Below are 20054 nucleotides of genomic sequence, written 5' to 3'. Positions count from 1 at the left end.
TGTACTTCAAAGTTTGGGAAGATGAATGAAACACTCAGGTGACAATAAAATATATTAGTCACAAAGAAATTTGTATTCTCCATGTTTAGTACATAACACAAATTCCGTGGTTTTGATAGCGATTGTGTTTCAAGAGTTTCAAAATTAGTGTTTGGAATCTTTGCAACTTTAGTCCACTACATGGATTTGATGCATTAACATAGTTTTTGCTAAATAATGCAAGATTCATTCTCCAAATGTGTAGTTACCATCTTCAGGGGCCTAAGAATAACGACCATGTTGGGACCTCCACCATCAGATAATATTCAGAAGACAGTGCGGCATTAAAATTTCCAAGGCAACAATTTCAGTGACATAATTTAAAATTTTCAGAACATATTCCATAACCTATAGAGCTTCAATGGATATAGGTATACGTCACGACGCACCATTACATAGGTTCAAAGAAAGGGTGGGCCAAACCACAATGCTAGCAGATAGCGGGCATCCGCTTGTCTTTTCAAATAGATGTTTGTTGAAGGACGATCAAATTCCTGGCAACCTTGTCCAAGCATATTAATGAACCAAAATGACGTCCTACCTGTACTTTCTAAACATTTTTATCACTAAGAAACTAAAGTCCTGCATGTACTTTCCACCAATTGTTATCACTAAAGAAACTAAGGTAGGCAATTCCTCTCAAAAAAAATCTTCTGCAGCTTGGATATCGCTTCCATCTTCCATTTCTGCTGGTTAGTTCTAAGCTATCCTGTAAACACGTCCTGAATAAAAAGAAAATGATAGAATAAATCATGGATTCTCATGAAATAGAAAAAATAATTCACTGTAATTTCAAATGTTAAAATCGAATAATAAATTAGAATGAAAATAATAATTAGGAATCAATTCACTATTTCAAGCCACCAATTCAGCATAAGTCTCGTTATGCATGAGCAGCCTGAGATTCTAACAGTCCCATTCGCATTTGGTGGCAAGGTCACTGATGCTTTCCTAAGTGATTGCTGATAATATCACTGTGTCCTGCATTAATTTTGAAAAATCAAATGACTAAAAGACAACAAAGCTAAAAAGAAACCCAGTGCAGTGTATGTTAGACTTAACTAAATAGTAGAAAATAATACCACAAAAAGAATTAACTTCTCATAGCATTCTTGGTGGATAATTTTCAGATAATGAGGCTGGGAGGTAATTGCATTAACATCATACACGCAATGATATTGAATTTGCAAAATGATCTCTTTAACATGTTTGATAATTTGGCAGAGATTTAAAAACAAAAGTAAACATGTCATAGATGTTTTAAGTTTAATCGAGCTTCTAACTTAAGTCAACTAGACATTTGACTAATAGAAGAGGAAAATGAAGAGAAGGCTTTGTTTACGTTGATACTATTAACCTTGACAATGAATCTCGTTGATTGCTGCTCCACTCAGTTCTTCTCCATTGTCGCTCAGCAATGAAATACCAGATGGGGTTATCATGAATGGGAAAGCTAGAGGTGGAGACATGGGAGACTTCGCAAGCTTTATAAACCTCTGACCTACAGAAGGAGGATGGAAATGACAAGTTATAAAACAATTAGAAGCAACTTCTCTAGTTTTGACAACCCCCTTTCCGTTTAAAAGTTAAACAAGTTGAGAAGATGTTTGTAAGTGATGGTCCATCAACTTCATCGACATGATAAGCGTCATTCTGTGCATTATGTGAGCTATAGGGCAATAATCAATAAAAAAGTGTACGAACCAGATTTTGCTTCAAGCACCAAACGGATTGTCACAGAATGAGCCCAATGAACACCCAAGGCAGCAACAAGATGAGAATCATATCCTGGAGAACATTCATGAGTTTCACTCCTGCTCCATCCTGAAACAGAGAAGCTATTGTAAGTAAACGAATTTTATTAATTTTCAGATAAATAACATCACCCTACCTTGAAAAGAATAATGGGAGACCTCATTCCTATTTCGGGATCTTACTTGGTTTGTCACGACAACTGGAATTCGGGCAAACTCAGCAATTGACCTGAGATGCAGGGAAATCAAATGACAGCACTCAGAACACAAATGGAACAGTTACAGGACATAATAAAACCCAACCGCAGTAAGGTGGAATTAAAGCTCACTTGATAAACGAAATATGCCAACCCAATGAATGCTGTTTGGGTGCCCCTTGCTCATATTCCCTGGAAAAAGAACCCTTCCTTGAAGCATCAGAAAGAAACTGACAGAATACACTATGAATACCCATTCATTCTTAACCCAATGTGGTTTCATTTCAAATAACATGGGGAATACTCCTAAAAGATCAAAGCTAAGATTTGACATCTTTGGCCTATTTGAAAATAATTTTGTTTCTAAAACTTAAGCTAGTTTAATCATTTTTCTGGTTTATTTTTCCACTCTTTAAATCTTGGTCAACTACTTATTTAAGATAGATCTTGAAAACTACTACTTTAGGCCTTAAATTTTGGCTAAGATTTTAAGGAGTTATCCAAAGTAGATTTGAAGGAAAAAAAATCAGCTTTAATTTGGGAAACAAAACGAAAAACAAAATTATTAGGACTCTTGATTGAACTATATGGAAAACTGAATGAACAGAAAAATCTATTGAAGGAACCTACATATTGTAAAACTGAAGCTAAGTTAAGACATATCAATGAGAACTGAGACCCCAACTGAAGCTGCGTATAGAAGCCTCATTCGAACAGAAGATGGAGTACAAGTCAGGAAAGGAAAAAAAAAAAAGTGAGTTACCCAGTAATAAGAGCAGCCATGCTATCAATGATTACTAGCTTTACTTCTTGCTCAAGAAGTGAAACCTTGATTTTGTGCAAACTGGAAAAACAGACAGCAGAAACTCTTAACATGGCAAATATTTAAAATCTCAACATAAATAAGTTGCATGGACATTTCATGAAAATATATCTCGAAATCCATAACCATAGAGCTACACTACAACAATGCAAATATTGAAAATCTTTAATGGGTTCATAGGTTAGAGAAGGAAAAGAGAGGAGATTCGACATGCTGAATTTGCAGCAATTTTATTACATAACTGAATTAAGTTTGAGCGTTGCATGTTGGGTGCGCATAATAAATCACTTGCAGAAGCAGTAGAAGATACGGACTTAATCAGATCTCATTGCTATAACTTAAACAAATGTATATGCTGGTATTTATTTCATTTGTGCTCATGTCACATTTGAGCCACGAACTTATGCCCGTCCATACAGGAGGTGATCAGTTAGATATTACTAAGGAACAAACTCATACAAAAAGAAAAAAGAAGAGGGAAAAAAGAAGAAGTGATGTGTTCAATTTTCTTTTCCATTTACCATCTTCATTATCCTCACAAATGATTAACAAATATCCATAGGTAACCTTTGGATGGTCGAAAATCCTCAGTTGTATTCCATTTCATTATTCACTGTCATTGCAGTTGAACCAATCTGTAACTAGAGCATGTTTATAGCAAATACTTCCAATTTCTTTTTGTACAAGCACATATTCTGCTAAAATTTGCAGACTAATTTATGTTATCATCCACATTCTTTTTCCTCACGAATCATTGACACAGCTAGGCCGAATAAAATTGCTTTGATCAAACCTCTCAGTGAATTCAGAAAGTGATGCTGGCCGCAAAACAAGGATCCTACCAGCCATCTGGAATGTAAATTGAAAATGATCCATATTATGCACTATGAATTAAAATTTTAAAAGAAGAGGATATTATTATTTTAATACCTCTTGTGCCATGTCTTTCTTGTGAAATACATCAGGAAAGCTTCTCATACCAATTTCAATCATCCTGGAGACAGAAACAGGGAGATAAAAATGCAAAAAAGTCATGCACCCATTACACAAATATAAAAATATCCAATATGATGGTGTATTAAATACCTTCTGGAACTAAACTTAGATTCTACATCAATATATATTACACGGCCATCCAAACCTCCGTAGCTTGGTGGTAAAGCAGCTAAGAAAGAGAGTTTCAAGCAAAACTGAAATCCAACAACCAGCAGAAGTAGTGAGTTGGCAGAAATTAGTCAAAAATGCTCAAGGCAATCATAGATTCTCAATTGATACTCCTATCAGTGAAAATTTTTCGATATAAAATAAAGATTATTAACAAACCAGAAAACTAGGAAAGAATCACACTTGTGTTTTGCCAATTCCAGCTGGACCAACAAGTTCTGTCAAGACACCAAATGGGATTCCACCAAATAAGGCCTCATCTAAACCTTTTAAACATGTGGAAAGATGGCCAGCTAAATGCTCGTTTTGAAGTCTTTGCTCCATCAGAGAAAGCACCTACAGACGCCACTAGAACATCATTTCTAAAAGCAACAGAAGTAAAAAATGTGCAAAAACCACTCTAGAGTATGGTAGTAGTTATTATACCCTTAAATTTTCAATTCTAAAAATTGAACCCTCGAACTTATACAGGTGTTAAAATTGGACCTTCAAATTTACATAATTCTATAAATTATAGTAATTGTATAAATTTGAGGGTTAAATTTTTATCATTTTGTGGGTTCAATTTCTATAATTATTGTAAGCTTCCAATTTTAACACTTTTGGAAGTGTAGATGCCCAAATTTTACAATTAAAAGTTTGAGGGTGCAATTGTAACTACCACCATACTTTAGGGATGATTTTTACAATTTTCCCTAAAAAGTAATATCCCATCTTAGAGAAATTTATTAGGCTCCAACCAATTAAACAGAATCAACTAATTGCTTACGGTCTGATAAGGAGGAGAAGCAATTTCACTAATGAGTGCAACTGCAGATGCAACTTCCGACAATCCCACGTCCAATAACTCAATCAACTCAAATTCAGTTAAGGATAAAGCTTCCTGCAACAAATTAAATAAACTAATACAACAATTTTTGTTTCTATACACTAAAACAGACTAAAGGGCTGAAAAACAATGCAACCAGGAACAACTGACCGAGCCTGTAAAAAGAACTCAAAAGAGAAATCTCGTTCAATAGCTAACATTATGAATTCACTCAATGCAAAAGTTTAATTTCCACATGAAGGACTTTCAATAAGTGGTCAAGTGAGAAACTTAAAAGGCAGTAGCGTGTCAAGCCGTTCATCTGAACTACATAATGTAAAGGATTCACCACGATTTCTAATTTTGGCGTATTAAACACGAACTGGATGAAGAAATCGACAAATTAATGGTGAGGAACAACGACGTTTCATCATTACCTTGGCTGTGTTAATATTTCGTGCAGCGAAAATGTTAGCAATCGATCTGGGTAGTCCCATCTGATTAATTAATCTGTTCGCCATTCTATCTCCTTCAATCTCTCTGCCAAACCATGCTGTCTCGCTGCGTTCTTTGCTTTCCCGCCAAATGCGAAACCCTAGAATGGTTGATCTGGTACGGGGTAAGCATTTGAAATGGCGGCAAAACTGAAGAAACACGAGTACTGTGGCTTAGCTAAGCTAAGCACCATGATTTGTGTCAAAGCGATGAAATCATAAAGCTCATATAGTTTATAATTAAATTTTAATCTTTATGTTTGGACAAATTTATCAAACTATAACCACTATTTATGACGTTTTAACCAATTATAAGGACAAAATTATTAACTTTCTCTCGTTTCCAAATAAATAAATAAATTCTAACTTTTCCGAAATTATAAGGATAAAATTTATAATTTAACCTTAAAGAAAATAACTGAAAATAGGTTTCAACTATACCCGTTAACTTTTGTTAGTTTCATTTTATTTTTAACTTTGAAATTTGTCTCAAAAAAATTCTTAAAAGTTTTTCTTTTTCGTTTTCTATTACAATGAGATGAAAATTGATATGATAACTAAATGGAAAAAAATCGACATGTCTCTTCGTTTACAATGTCATTCAATTAAAGTAACGTGATAATTGATATGTAAAAATTGATCATATAAATTATTTTAGAGAAAAATATCTTTTCCGTCCTTATGTATTGGATCTAATGACTATTTATTAGATGTATTTAAATAATTATACATATAATTAAAGTATGGGTTATGTATGTGGATTAATATTTTGTCAAATTACGTTATTTTATTAGATTGGACCTGATCTAATTAATTAAGGTTCTAGATTCCTAATTGGGTAGGGGTATAAGCTCATTGTTAGGTTTAATGGGAACGAACTACTATATAAAAGACCTTAGGGTTATGGTCTCCAATATATCAAAATAATACGCACTTACCCATCTAGAGAGATCTCAGACATTCAAAGTTTTGGTTAAGGAAGACTACAATCGTCTTTAAGCTATCATCAATTTCAATGGAATCCGATGTTATCTATTCCTGGCAATTTAGCATGAATAATCCTAGGATTAATCTATTAAATATAGATTTAAAGAATTTAGGTTAATAAGTGGTATCAGAGCAAGAATTTCATGTTTATTATGAATATTATAATACTAAATAGATGTTCATTGCTTAGTGTCTCAAAAGTCATATGTCACCCTTCATATTGTTATGTGCTTTGTAGTTATTCATGCTTGGTGTTCATGTAAGTCCACATCTTAATTGTCACTTTGCCTACAAATAGTGGCATTTGGTGAATCTTAAAATCACACATACATTGGTGAGAATTCCACTTCAAAATTCCACTAATTTTCATATTACCCAATTTTATAATTTTAGTTATTTTTATGTTTTTAATTATTTTATTTTATATATTTAATATTATTACATAAATATATTATTATATTATATTTTCTCTATATCTGTGTTTCCGTCGTGCTCCTCAATTTTACAACACGTTATCAGCACGAGCTGCTGTCGTTTTCTCCGCTAAAAGTAGGTCCTAAAGGTATGTCGGTTTTTCTCTCTTCGTTATAATCTATGAAGCATATATATTTCATATAAGGTAAAGAATCAGTATCAGACACGTATCAGATACTGATACTTCCAAATACTTTACAGATACATATCTGACATGCGATTTGATGTATCTATATTTTCAGATACTTTTAAGATACGTATCTGATACACGATTTAACGTATCTATTTAAGAAAAAAGATAAGTAACTCATCTAATCTTTCCCAATCTAAAATTAGGTAACCTATTTAAAAAGCTCATTACTCAAATCCAAAACTAAAAGAAAAAAAAATAACGGACCAAACCTTAGATTAGAATAATCATTTCCACCTTTACATTTGAGTCCCCACAAAATCTACCAAAATATAAACCATTTGGATATCTTCAACAATAAGTTCTTCGTTTATCTTCATACATCTCTCTCTAATATTATTCTTCTTCTTATTTCCAATATGAGTCACCTTTCTATTGCATTTTATTAACTATTGTACTTCAACATCTTAAATATTGCTTTTTTTGTATTGTATTTCAGTGTTTGTATTCTATTTATGCTATTGTTATTAACTTGTATGTTAAATTTATCTAGATCCTAGATTTTTTTAAAGAAAAAAAAATGTATCTTCAACGTATCAGTATCCTCATTTTTTATAAATATATATATTTAAAAAATATATAAAAAAACGATGCATCCTTAGACGTATCCGTATCTTAGTTTTTTAGAAATTGACGAATTGCCATATCCGATCGTATCCGTATCGTGTAGTCGTATCTGTGTCTATGCTTCATAGGTTATAATTAATAAATTTAATGTTATTTTGGATATTCAATATCTATTAAATTTCTAATATAAATACAATATCTTGTGATAGTGTTGCCATGACAAATCTTACAAAATTAGAATTTGCAGCCCTGACATTAATGACAATAATTATTTGTCATGGGTGTTCGATGCCAGAATTTACCTGGATGCTATGAACTTAGGAGAAATAATTAAATAAGAAAATACGACATTCAGTCAGGACAAAGCAAAAACTATGATTTTCCTTCATTAGCATCTCCATGAGGGGTTAAAAATGGAGTATCTTACAATAAAATATCCTCGTATCTTGTGAAAAATTTTGAAAGAAAGCTATGATCGTAAAAAATGGAGTATCTTACAATAAAAGATCCCCGTATCTTGTAGAAAAAATTGAAAGAAAGGTATGATTGTCAAAAGACAGTTATTCTTCCTACAGCTCGTTATGAGTGAATGCATTTGAGACAACAAGATTTTAAATTAGTAAATGATTACAATTTCACATTATTTAAAATCAGTTCAAAATTGTTGTTATACGGAGAAAAAATTACTGATGTTGATATATTAGAGAAGACATTTTCTACATTTCATGTCTCGAATATGCTCATGCAGTAGCAATATCGAGAGAAAGATTTTAAACAATATTTTGAATTAATTTTATGTCTTCTTGTGGCCAAACAAAATAACGAGTTATTGATTAAAAATTAGAAATCTTTACCAACCGGAATAACACCATTCCCTGAAGTGAATACTGTGAATTTTTATAATAATCGTGGTCGAGGTCGAGATCGTGACCGTTGCAGAGGAAGAAAAATTATTATTTTCGTGGTAGTTGTTTTAATAATTCAAAAGAACCACACAAAACGATGATCACAAAGGAAAAACTCCACAAGATAAGAGTTCAAAAAATGTTGAAAATAAATGCTTCCGATGCGGAATGACTAGGCATTGGTCACGTACCTGTCGTACGTCAAAACACTTAGTCGACCTCTATCAAGCCTTCCTGAAGGAAAAAAGGAAAAATGTGAAAACAAATTTTGTATACCCGGATTATGATATATTTGACCAATCCCATATGAAAAATTTGGATGTGACGGACTGCTTTGAATCTTTTGAAGAGAAGATTGACGTAGTTGATGGAACATTAAGTGTTTCTTTTGATTTTGGGAATATCAACTTAATGTGATTGTTTTTTTTTTTTTTTTTTTTTTTTTTTTTTTTTTTTTTTTTTTTATCTATCTTCATGTTTTTTTAGCAACTTTCGTATATTTTAAGTGTTGTTTTTCTTTAAAGAAGAAACATGGATCATTTTCATATGTTGGGTGTTTAAAAAATGAGCAAAGAAAATCTATGTCTGGCAGATAATGCAATTACACACATAATACTTACAAATAAAAAATACTTTTCCAAATTGACAATGTTGAAAGCAAAAGTAAGTACAATATCAGGTTCTGCAAACTTGATTGAAGGTTTTGGAAAGCAAATATTATTTTACCTAGAGGAACAAAATTTACAATTGACAATGCATTGTTCTCTAGTCAATCAAAGAGAAATCTTCTAAGTTTTAAAGATATACATTGCAATGGTTATCATATTGAGACTGATAGTAAGAATGATGTGGAATGTCTATATATCATATCTATTATCTCAAATGAAAAACGTATGTTGGAAGAGTTGCCTGCTTTATTTTCTGGATTGTATTATACTCATATACGAGTAATTGAAATATATGCAACAATGAACCTAAAGTTTATGAATCTAGACATATTTACAATTTGGCATGACCGATTGGTTCGTCTAGGATCTATAATGATGAGGAGAATTATTGAGAATTCAAGTGGACACCCATTGAAGAATCATAAGATTCTTTAATCTAATGAATTATCACGTGATGCTTGCTCTTAAGAAAAATTGATAACTAGATCATCACCAACTAAAGTGGGGACTAAATCACCTACATTTTAGAACGAATTCATAGTGATATATGTGGACCCATTAACCCACCAAATGGACCATTTAGATATTTTATGGTATTAATAGATGCACCCAGTAGATGGTCACACATGTGTTTATTATCAAGTTGAAATCTTGCATTTGCAAGATTACTTGCTCAAATAATTAAGTTAAGAGCACAATTTCCTGATTATACAATTAAGATCATTTATCTTGATAATGCTGGTAAATTTACATCCCAAGCTTTTGATACTTATTGTATGTCAATTGGGATAAGTGTTGAACATCCTGTAGCTCATGTTCATACACAAAGTGGTTTAGTAGAATCATTTATAAAATGTTTGCAATTGATTGCAAGACCATTATTTATGAGAGCCTATGAAGCACAGATACTTCATGTGAGGCAAAGAATCAGTATCAGACACGTATAGAATACTGATACTTCCAGATACTTACCAGATACGTATCTGACACGCGATTTGACGTATCTATACTTTTATATACTTTCAGATACCTTCCAGATACGTAACTATTTCTATGCGTATTTTTTTTAAGAAAAAAAGACAAGTGACTCATTTAATCTTTCCCAATCTAAAATTAGACAACCTATTTAAAAAAACTCACTCATTGAGTCCAAAACTAGAAGAAAAAAAAATAAATAACGGACCAAACCCTAGACTAGAATCATCTAATCTCCATCTTCATATTTGAGTCCTCACAAATTCTACCAAAATATAAACTATTTGGATATCTTTAACAATAAGTTCTTCGTTTATCTTCATACTTCTTCCTCTAATCTCATTCTTCTTCTTCTTTGCAATATGAGTCACTTTTCTATTGCATTTTATTAACCATTGTACTTCAACATCTTCGATGTTGTTTTTTTTGTATTGTATTTCAGTATTTGTATTCTATTTTGTGCTATTGTTATTAACTTGTATGCTAAATTTATATATATCCTAGATTTTTTTAAAGAAAAATAAAATGTATCTTCAACGTATCAGTATCCTCGTTTTTTAGAAATATATATTAAAAAATATTTAAAAAAATGATGCATCCTTAGACGTATCCGTATCTTAATTTTTTTAGAAATTGACGAATCGTCGTATCCGATCGTATCCGTATCGTGTAGCTGTATCTGTGTTTGTGCTTCATAGATGAGAGCTAAGCTTCCTTCGTTTGTATGGGGACATGCTATTTTCATGTAGCGTCACTTTTATGCATTAGGCTAGTAGCTTATCATAAGTACTAGTCATTACAATTAGCTTATGGCCATGAGCCAAATATTTCTCATATGAGAATTTTTTGGGTGTGTAGTATATGTTCCAATTACTCCACCACAATGCATAAGTTGGATCCTCAAAGGAGGTTAGGAATATATGTTGAATATGATTCCCCATCAATTAATAAATATCTTGAGCCCCTGATGGGTGGTGTATTTACTGCATGATTTGCTGATTATCATTTTAATGTGACAAATTTTCCAACACTAGGGGAAGAAATTAAGAAATTGGAAAAAGAAATTACATGGAATGCATCGTTATTGTCTCATTTAGATCCCCGTACAGATTAATGTGAACTTGGAGTTCAGAAAATAATTCATTTATAAAATATAGCAAATCAATTACCAGATGCATTTATAGATGAAAAGAAAGTAACTAAGTCACATATACCAGTTGTAAATGTTCCATAAAAAATTGATATCCCAACACAACAAGTTAATAGTGAAAAAAACTTGGTTGAGGATGTAAATACCCATAAAGAAATCCTCGATATGACTAGTGAGAAAGGTGAAATACCTAAAAATAATAATGAGATTTCAATAAACTATGTCATGACAGGAAAAAGATGGAATCGAACTAATGTAATTATTGACAACATTTTTGCATATAATGTTGCTCTTGATATTATATCTGAAAATGAGGGTCCTAAACCAAAATATGTTGAAGAATGTCGACATAGAAAAGATTGGCTTCAGTGGAAAGAAGCAATCGAGGTAGAATTAAACTTACTTTCAAAACGTCAGGTTTTCCAGTAGTCCTAACACCAGAAGGTGTTAAACCTGTGGGATACAAATGAGTATTTGTAAGCAAAAAAGAATGAAAATAATAAGGTCACAAGATATAAAACAAGACTAGTTGTACAAAGTTTTTCACAAAGACCCGGTATTGATTTTGAGGAGACGTATTATCCGGTGATGGATGCAATTACATTAAGATATTTAATTGGCTTGACTGCGTATAAAAGTTTGGATATGCATCTTATGGATGTAGCCACAACATATTTATATGAGAATCCTAGAAGGATTTAAGATACTTGAAACATATACTTCAAATCCTTGAGAATGGTATTTAATAAATTTACAGAGAATATGGATTGAAACAATCAAGACAGATGTGGTACAATCGTTTGAGCGGATATTTATTGAAAGAAAGATATCAAACTAAACTAATATGTTTGTGTGTTTTATAAAAAAATCACAATCATGAGTTGCTATTATAACTGTATATGTTGATGACTTGAATATAATTGGAACTCCTGAAGAGCTTTTAAAGGCAACATAATATCCTAAGAAAGAATTTTGAGATGAAAGATCTCGGAAAAACAAAATTTTGCCTTGGTTTACAAATTGAACATTTAGCAGATGAAATATTTATTCACCAGTCAACTTATACAAGAAAAACTTTGAAAAGATTTTATATGGACAAAGCACATCCATTAAATATTCCAATGGAAGTTCGTTCATTGGATATAAAGAAAGATATATTTCGACATCGAGAAGATAACGAATAACTTATTGGTCCTGAAGTACCATATCTTAGTGCAATATGTGCACTTATGTATCTTGCTAATAATACATGGCCATATATTGCATTTTCAGTAAATTTATTAGCAAGATATAGTTATTTTCCAAGACATTGGAATGAAATTAAGCATATACTCTGCTATCTTTGAGGAACAATTTATATGGGTTTGTTTTATTCAAATAAATCAAAATTTGATCTAGTTGATTATGCAGATTCTAGATATTTATCTGATCTACACAAAGCTAGATCTCAAACAGGTTATCTGTTCACATGTGAAGGAACTGTTATATCATGACGATCGGTGAAACAGACCATAACGGTCACTTCCTCAAATCATGTTAAAATTCTTGTAATTCATGAAGCTAGTCGAGAATGTGTATGACTAAGATCAATGACTCAGCACATTCGTGAAACATGTGGCTTGTCTTCTTCTAAAAACCCTCCAACAATATTATATGAAGACAACAAAGCTTGCATAACCCAAATCAAATGAGGATATATTAAAGGAGATAGAACAAAGTATATTTCACCAAAGTTTGTCTACACTCACGATCTTGAAGAAAATTGCGACATCATTGTACAAAAAATTTATTCGAAGGATAACCTGACATACTTATTTACAAAGGCATTACCAACCACAACTTTTGAAAAATTGGTGCACAACACTAGAATGCGGTGACTCAGAGATCTTTATTGATGTTTTAATAAGGGGAGTAAATATATTGTATTCTCTAGGAGTATATATTATAAGAAATACATATTATTTTTCCTTTACTAGGTTTTTTCCCATTGGGTTTTTTCTAGTAAGGTTTTAACAAGGCATATTTCACATATATATGGGCATATAAGGGAGAGTATTATGAATATATTATAATAGATGTCCATTGCTAAGTGTCCCGAATGTCATGTGTCACCATTCATATTGTCCATGTGCCTTGTAGTTATTCATGTTTGGTGTTCATGTAAGTCCACATCCTACTTACCACTTTGCCTATAAATAGTAGCATTTGGTGGATCTTTAGAATCACACATACTAATGTAATTATTGACAATATTTTTGCATATAATGTTGTTCTTGATATTATATCTGAAAATGAGGATCCTGAACTAAAATATGTTAAAGAATGTCAACATAGAAAAGATTGGCTTCAGTGAAAAGAAGCAATCGAGGCAGAATTAAACTTACTTTCAAAACGTCAGGTTTTTAAATCAGTAGTCCTAACACCAGAAGGTGTTAAACCTGTGGGATACAAATGGATATTTGTGAGGAAAAAAATGAAAAAAACGAGGTCACAAGATATAAAACAAGACTAGTTGTACAAAGTTTTTCACAAAGACTCGGTATTGATTTTGAGGAGACGTACTATCCGGTGGTGGATGCAATTACATTAAGATATTTAATTGGCTTGACTGTGTATAAAAGTTTGGATATGCATCTTATGGATGTAGCCACAACATATTTATTTGAGAATCCCAGAAGGATTTAAGATACTTGAAATGGATCGAACTACGAGATTTGAAAGAAAAGCCTAGAAATACTTCTTGGGTGTATATATCTGGACCTTGCATTAAGGACCGATAAACCTACTTCTAATATGGAACAACTAAATACGACTAATATAGAGAAATGGGAATGGTCAAATCGCATGTGTCTGACGATCATTAGGCACTCCATTCCGGGGTCTTTTCAGGGTTCTATAACGGAAAGTAAAAATGTCAATAAGTTTCTTGTTCAAATTGAGAAATATTTTGCTAAAAATGAAAAAGAGGAAACAAGTAGTCTTTTGACTTCTTTAACTTCTATGAGGTATAAGGACAATAGAAACATAAGGGAGTACATTATGGAAATGTCCAATTTTGCAGGTAAATTAAAGACACTTGACATCGAGATAAATGAAAATTTACTCGTACATTTGGTACTTATCTCTCTTCCTGCACAATTCACTCAATTTAAGATAAGCTATAATACTCAGAAAGATAAATGTAGTATTAATGAGCTTATCTCACAGTGTGTGTAAGAAGAAGATATGATTAAGAGAGAAAAGACAGAAAGTGCTCCTTTGGCAACTAACTCTTGTGATAAGAAGAAAAGGAAATCTACGGGTGTTGCAGAAGGGACATCTCAGCAGGATGAGAGAAAGAAATACGTTACTGAAAATCCTTGTTTTTTATGCCAAAAAGAAGGTCACTTAAAGAAAGATTGTCCCAAGTACACCAAATGACATGTAAAAAAGGGTAAACTTCTTACTTTGGTTTGTTTTAAAGTTAATTTAGCTTTTGTACCCACAGATACTTGGTGGGTACATAAATGCAAAGTTGCCTATGGAGTTGGCTGCCAAGTGATGTTGAAAGATTCATCTATGTGCGCGATGGAAAAACAGTTCCAGTTGAAGCTATTGGGAATTTTAGATTACGTTTAAAAATTGGTTGTTATTTGGATTTGAATAAGACTTATGTTGTACCGTCATTTAGACGAAATTTAGTTTCTAGTTTCAGTTTAGACAAATTTGGTTTTTTCTTGTTCCTTGGAAATAATAAAGTTAGAATTTTTCAAGATTCCAAGCTTATTGGTACTGGTTCTTTAATGGACAATTTTATATATGATTGATTCTTTTGCTTCATTTAACAAGATTATGTTATCTAATTCATGTAGTACAAATCGTAAATTAAATGAGAATTCTATCATGTTATGACACAAATGTTTAGGTCACATCTTTAAATAGAGAATTCAAAGACCCGTGTCAAATAAAATTCTTGAATCCCTTGATTTAAGAAACTTTGACGTTTGTATTGAATGTATTAAGGGAAAACAAACAAACTTGAGAAATTTAGGTGCCAATATATGCTCAGACGTCTTATAACTAATACATTACAGACATTTGTGGTCCATTCCTTATGGCTTCTTGGAACTGACAACAATATTTTATTACGTTCATAGACAACTATTCAAGCTATGGGCTCCTATATTTAATTCATGAGAGGTCTTAACCATTGGATGTTTTCATGTCTTCCAAAGCTGAATTTGAACTTCAACTTGGAAAAAAATTAAGGCTATCAAATCTAATCGTGGTGTTGAATACGGTAGATATGATGGATCAGGTTAACAACGTTTATGGTCCTTTGCCAAATACCTAGAGAAATGTGGAATCGTCCCGCAATACACTATGCCAGACAAACCCTGTTGAGTTTTATTCCTAAAAACTCACAGTTTATACAATAATAAACATTTTCTGTTATCAATATACTTGTTATCGATCTCATAAATTGTATGAAAGTCTAAATACAATAAACTAAGACCCATGACTATTGTATGAGTACTTAAACTTTATGTGGAGACATAAGAGTGGATTAGGTTCGAGTAAATAGTCAAAATGGTCTATGGTACATGAATAAGATTGGGTACCTTATTCTGGTAACACCATTGGATACGGCCTACTCTGTAGTTGTTACAAAGAGTTGTAAAGTGCTACATACGAAGTGATCCTAATTCGTACATGTTATGACATGAGGAGTGGGGCGTTCTATGCAATAAGTTTGCATAAGATCAGGACCAAGAAATAAGTCACTCTTACTTTATAACCTTGTTTACTATTTAAGACTGACTATTTCACCTAGATGATCTAGGTAACTCAATCTTAATCCGGAGCTAACTATGAACTCTTGTTTATTCAGGATTGCCCTTAGATTTGCATAGTTGAGGGTTGGCCCAACAGCATCGACTAAAAAAGACTCCCATTTCAGGAGTAAGATCGAATAAATAGCTGGGGACATAAGGTGCAAGTCGGAGTTCACGCCTACCCGATTAAGGGATAGGAGAAAGGTTGTTCTCTCAAGTTTGAACAAGGGGTCCCACCCTCTCACTTGGCTGAGAGAGTTTGGTTTAGTGATTAGATCACAAACCAGTTGTTCATTAGAGAATCAATAGGGACTTGAGGAATAAGAAGTAATCCATATTCAGCTGTACACGAACGAATTGGACGCTCAGACAACGAGCCCCCTTATTTATTACTCACTTTGTCTCCAAAAGACGGGAAGGAGCCTTCATAGCCAAGTGTGAACTAGCCATCCCCCATAAGGCATCCCTTAGTTCCATCAACGCCCTCCACCAGAAGGCAAGGTTGTGGAGAACAAAAAGAAGAAGAGGGGAACAGAGGCAGGGGTAAACATCATTGTGCTAATGAAGGACCTACTAACAAGGAGATGGTGGCCAAGAAGAAAAAGAACAATGCCCAACCTGCACTGGTGATCTTGTCCAATGATTTAGAGTAGGGTGGATTCCGCTTTTTTTTTTTTTTTGTTATGTTTTGGAGAACCACCACCTGCCATGGAAAAAAATCTCTTTCGAAAAAAATGTAAACCTCCATATTTTGTCTGTAATATATTTTGTTTGGGTTTGATCAATCTTGCCAAATTCATCAACAAATGAACATTTCACGTAGTGGTGGTGAACAAATGCATGCAAAATATGAAGATGAATAATAGGAATGATAAAATATAAAATTTATCAATATGATTTTCGATTCTATTTAGCGGTAGACCGAAAACCCTAAAAATTGGATGAACGGTAATAGTCATTTAGACAACTCACCCTTACAGATAACCCGAGCGGTGCAACAATAATGGATATGTGTGAAGACAAATTTATCGATACGATTTCCGATTCCATTTAGCAGTAGACCGAAAACCCTAAAAATTGGATAAACAATAACAATGATGTAGACTATTCACCGTTATCATAAATCCAAGTGGAGCAACAATAACTAATGACGTGTGAAGGCAAATTTACCGATACGAGTTTTTATTCCATTTAGCGGTAGACCGAAAACCTACAAATTGGATAAATGGTAATTGTCATTTAGATCACTCACCGTTATCGATAAACCCAAGTGGTGCAACAATAATTGATAATGCATAAAGGCAAATTTTGGAAAGACAGATAAAATTATCAACAAAAAGGGTATGAGTCCCACTCAATATTCAAACACAATTTGATTGATCACCTCATGCCCTTCGATTACATTACTTCATTACGGATTTCCAACTGGGGCTCACATGTCAAGAAGAATGTGACATGTCGGTAAACACAATCAAACATAAAAAAAAAGGGTCTCGCTTTCCAAATTACTTTTCATTTATTATAATATACCAGACGTAAAATGTGGCCTAAATTCATCTGAATTGCTTACCAATAATTAAAAAAAAAAAAAAAAAACTAACGATTATATTTTCAATTCAATTATTTCTTTCTTTTTTTTTAAATAATGAATTCAATTCATTTAGATTGGATTCATTACGCACTTTTTTTTTTCTTTAGCAAGATAAGAGAAAAACAATAGAAAAAACCATTCAAGTTTGAATGGATTATATCCACGTTATCTTCCAACTAAATCATTACCATCTGCACAATAGAATTACAATTACATTTAACATTTGAAATGCTATATAATTCGCGTACTAACGTAACTAATTCAAATTATACATATATGACATTCATATCATAACGAGAGACCAATTCTACTTCATAACCAACATATAATAATACACACTTCCAATTATCTTATTGATTACAAGTATTGAATTTTCATACAAAAATAGAACATAAACATAAATGTAAAATAAAGTAAAATACAAACATCCAAATAAAAACCAACAATAATAGCAAATGTGCACCACCGCTACACATCCAGATGTACTCTCAATCAAGAAGTTAGATATTTGAATCTCTCAACCCATACGTTGTTGATCTAAAAAAAAATCAACCCCTAATACTTGAAATATATATATATATATATATATATATATATATATATATATATATATATGTATATATAATATGGTACAAACTTGGATCTTGTCTTGAATATGATTTTTAATAGTAAAAAAAAGTTGTTAAAGCTAGTATAGCTCAAAGGTATAATTGATAAATGGTCATTTTCTCGATGTCCCGAGTTCAAATTCCTATGCTCCATTGTACTAAAAAAATATACAACAACGATACATAAAAGTTTAAGTTCTTTTTTTTATTATTTGAAGAAAAGTTTTAAGTCATATCATAATTTTCAAATTTTTCATACCTATTAAAAACCATAAACTTCCCGTAAAAATCATTTTAACCTTTCCTATTAATTTTTTTCCCTTTGTAGATCATTGAATTGAAATTGAAATGATAATTTAATTAATAAAAAGAAAAAAAAAAACAAGAATAAGATAATTTATACATGAAAAAGCCCGCCAAAAAGCCAAATAAACCTTTTAAAAAAAAAACTAAAACCATTTTTTTGAGTTCAACGCATGCAAGAAGATAGATTCGAACATTTGACTTTTTGATCAAAAGTACATACTTTTTGTCAAATGAGGTACAATTAATTTGAAAAAATAAAACATTTTTAAGACAAGAAAATAACGAATTTAGAGCTTCATCAACACAAACACATGAGAGTTGTGCAAGTAACTTGTGAGATGAATATCAGCCATGGCAGTTTCTACATTAAGCAACAACAAATTCCACCATGGACTTAGTTAAAGTCACCATGAAAATGTAAAAGCTCTTAAAAATTTGAGCTTTAATATTGCCTCTTTTGGGTTGCTGTTTTGAGTTTGGCCTAATTTTTGAAGAAGATGAAGGAAAAGACATGGCTAAGTTTTAGCTTTGAAAGAAGAAGAAGAAAAAAAAGAGAGAGAATAAAAGTAGAGAACACAAAATAAGAGCAAAATTTTGTCTATTGAATATGTTGGTTTGTTCAAGACATTGCATTTATAGAGCCAATTTTATGTGACTAACTTTATTGAATGTGTGTGATAAGATAAAAATGTTGTTGAGTAATATTCATGTAAGGGAGATTCCATGATAGCCTCTCTACCCCCACCTTTTCTTTGGCAGTCAAGTCCTTGTTGTACCACATGCGTGAGAATTAAATGCATGAACGATTTCAAATGTAATATTAATCAATGATTGAAATTGATTCACATGTGACAATTTAAAAGTTCAAGTGAAATAATCATATGTTTAACATGATATTTTTCAAACTAAAATCGCATTTACCAATCTGTAATGAAAAGTAGTATAATCGTAATACAATTCCATTGATAGATCAATCGTAATGGACTACAATCACAAACATAATTTGATTGCACGTTTATTGAGACTTATGAATCTATCACATTTATTGTTATTGTTACCGTTTAAGGTCAAACGGTAACAATAAATGGAGACATATTCATACTTTTCATACTGTAATGGAAATAATAACGACAATTGTAATAGTAACGATATCGACTAGTGGGTCTCATGGAATTTTGAAACACATTCAGATTAACCATCCTCTGTACCTCAATTGGATTATGTTCTTCGATTACAGACTTGAAACTAGATCCCACATCTCATTACGATTACAAACTTTTCATACTACTATTAATTTATTACGTTGAGGGCGTTAATCAGTGATATTGATAGATTGACCAATTGATTAAACTCAGTATCCGGATGGAATAATGAAGTGGATGGAATGTGAATGCAGTATACCTTTTTGGGCCTGCACTACTGGGATTAAATGTCGGTGCCTGGGCGGCATAGACGGCTCCTCGTCGGTCAAGCGTACCCCAGAAAAGCCAAATTTAATATCAAAGAAAGACTCACACAACACGCACAAATCCAAGTTAAA

General features: G+C 32.2%; 1 protein-coding gene across 12 annotated transcripts; it reads right to left on the bottom strand.

Annotated features, from left to right (window-relative positions):
• Window positions 1–294: 294 nt before the first annotated feature.
• Window positions 295–5545, bottom strand: RAD51B (DNA repair (Rad51) family protein). 12 transcript variants are annotated; one of them, XR_016523850.1, is made up of 13 exons: window positions 5223–5545; window positions 4747–4860; window positions 4161–4313; window positions 3900–4003; window positions 3744–3807; window positions 3607–3662; window positions 2754–2834; window positions 2123–2182; window positions 1931–2022; window positions 1744–1863; window positions 1382–1540; window positions 904–1020; window positions 295–761 (listed from the first exon to the last, which is right to left on the bottom strand). XR_016523850.1 is itself a non-coding variant. In XM_039045783.2 (12 exons), the coding sequence occupies exons 1-11, from the start codon at window positions 5304–5306 to the stop codon at window positions 1392–1394; spliced, it is 1077 nt and encodes a 358-aa protein (XP_038901711.1). In that variant the 5' UTR covers window positions 5307–5545; the 3' UTR covers window positions 295–1020; window positions 1382–1391. The 12 variants fall into 12 exon arrangements, 4 of the variants coding, with proteins under 4 accessions (XP_038901711.1, XP_038901703.1, XP_038901709.1 ...); XR_016523847.1 differs by having other exon boundaries at window positions 891–1020; window positions 1397–1540; XR_016523846.1 differs by having other exon boundaries at window positions 1397–1540.
• Window positions 5546–20054: the final 14509 nt, after the last annotated feature.

Source organism: Benincasa hispida, chromosome 10 (assembly GCF_027475165.1).
Source record: "Benincasa hispida cultivar pf3 chromosome 10, pf3_genome.v1.1, whole genome shotgun sequence".
NCBI lineage: Eukaryota > Viridiplantae > Streptophyta > Magnoliopsida > Cucurbitales > Cucurbitaceae > Benincasa > Benincasa hispida.
Note: the sequence above shows the minus strand (reverse complement) of the source record. Positions and strands in the feature narration are given on the sequence as shown.

Coding starts and splice junctions, on each gene's coding strand:
- RAD51B (XM_039045775.2), bottom strand. CDS start 5,306: ATGGCGAACAGATTAATTAATCAGATGGGACTACCCAGATCGATTGCT. Junction 1,864..1,930: donor CTCCCATTATTCTTTTCAAG/GTAGGGTGATGT, acceptor TCTCTGTTTCAG/GATGGAGCAGGAGTGAAACT. Junction 1,021..1,396: donor CAACGAGATTCATTGTCAAG/GTTAATAGTATC, acceptor AAATTAATGCAG/GACACAGTGATATTATCAGC.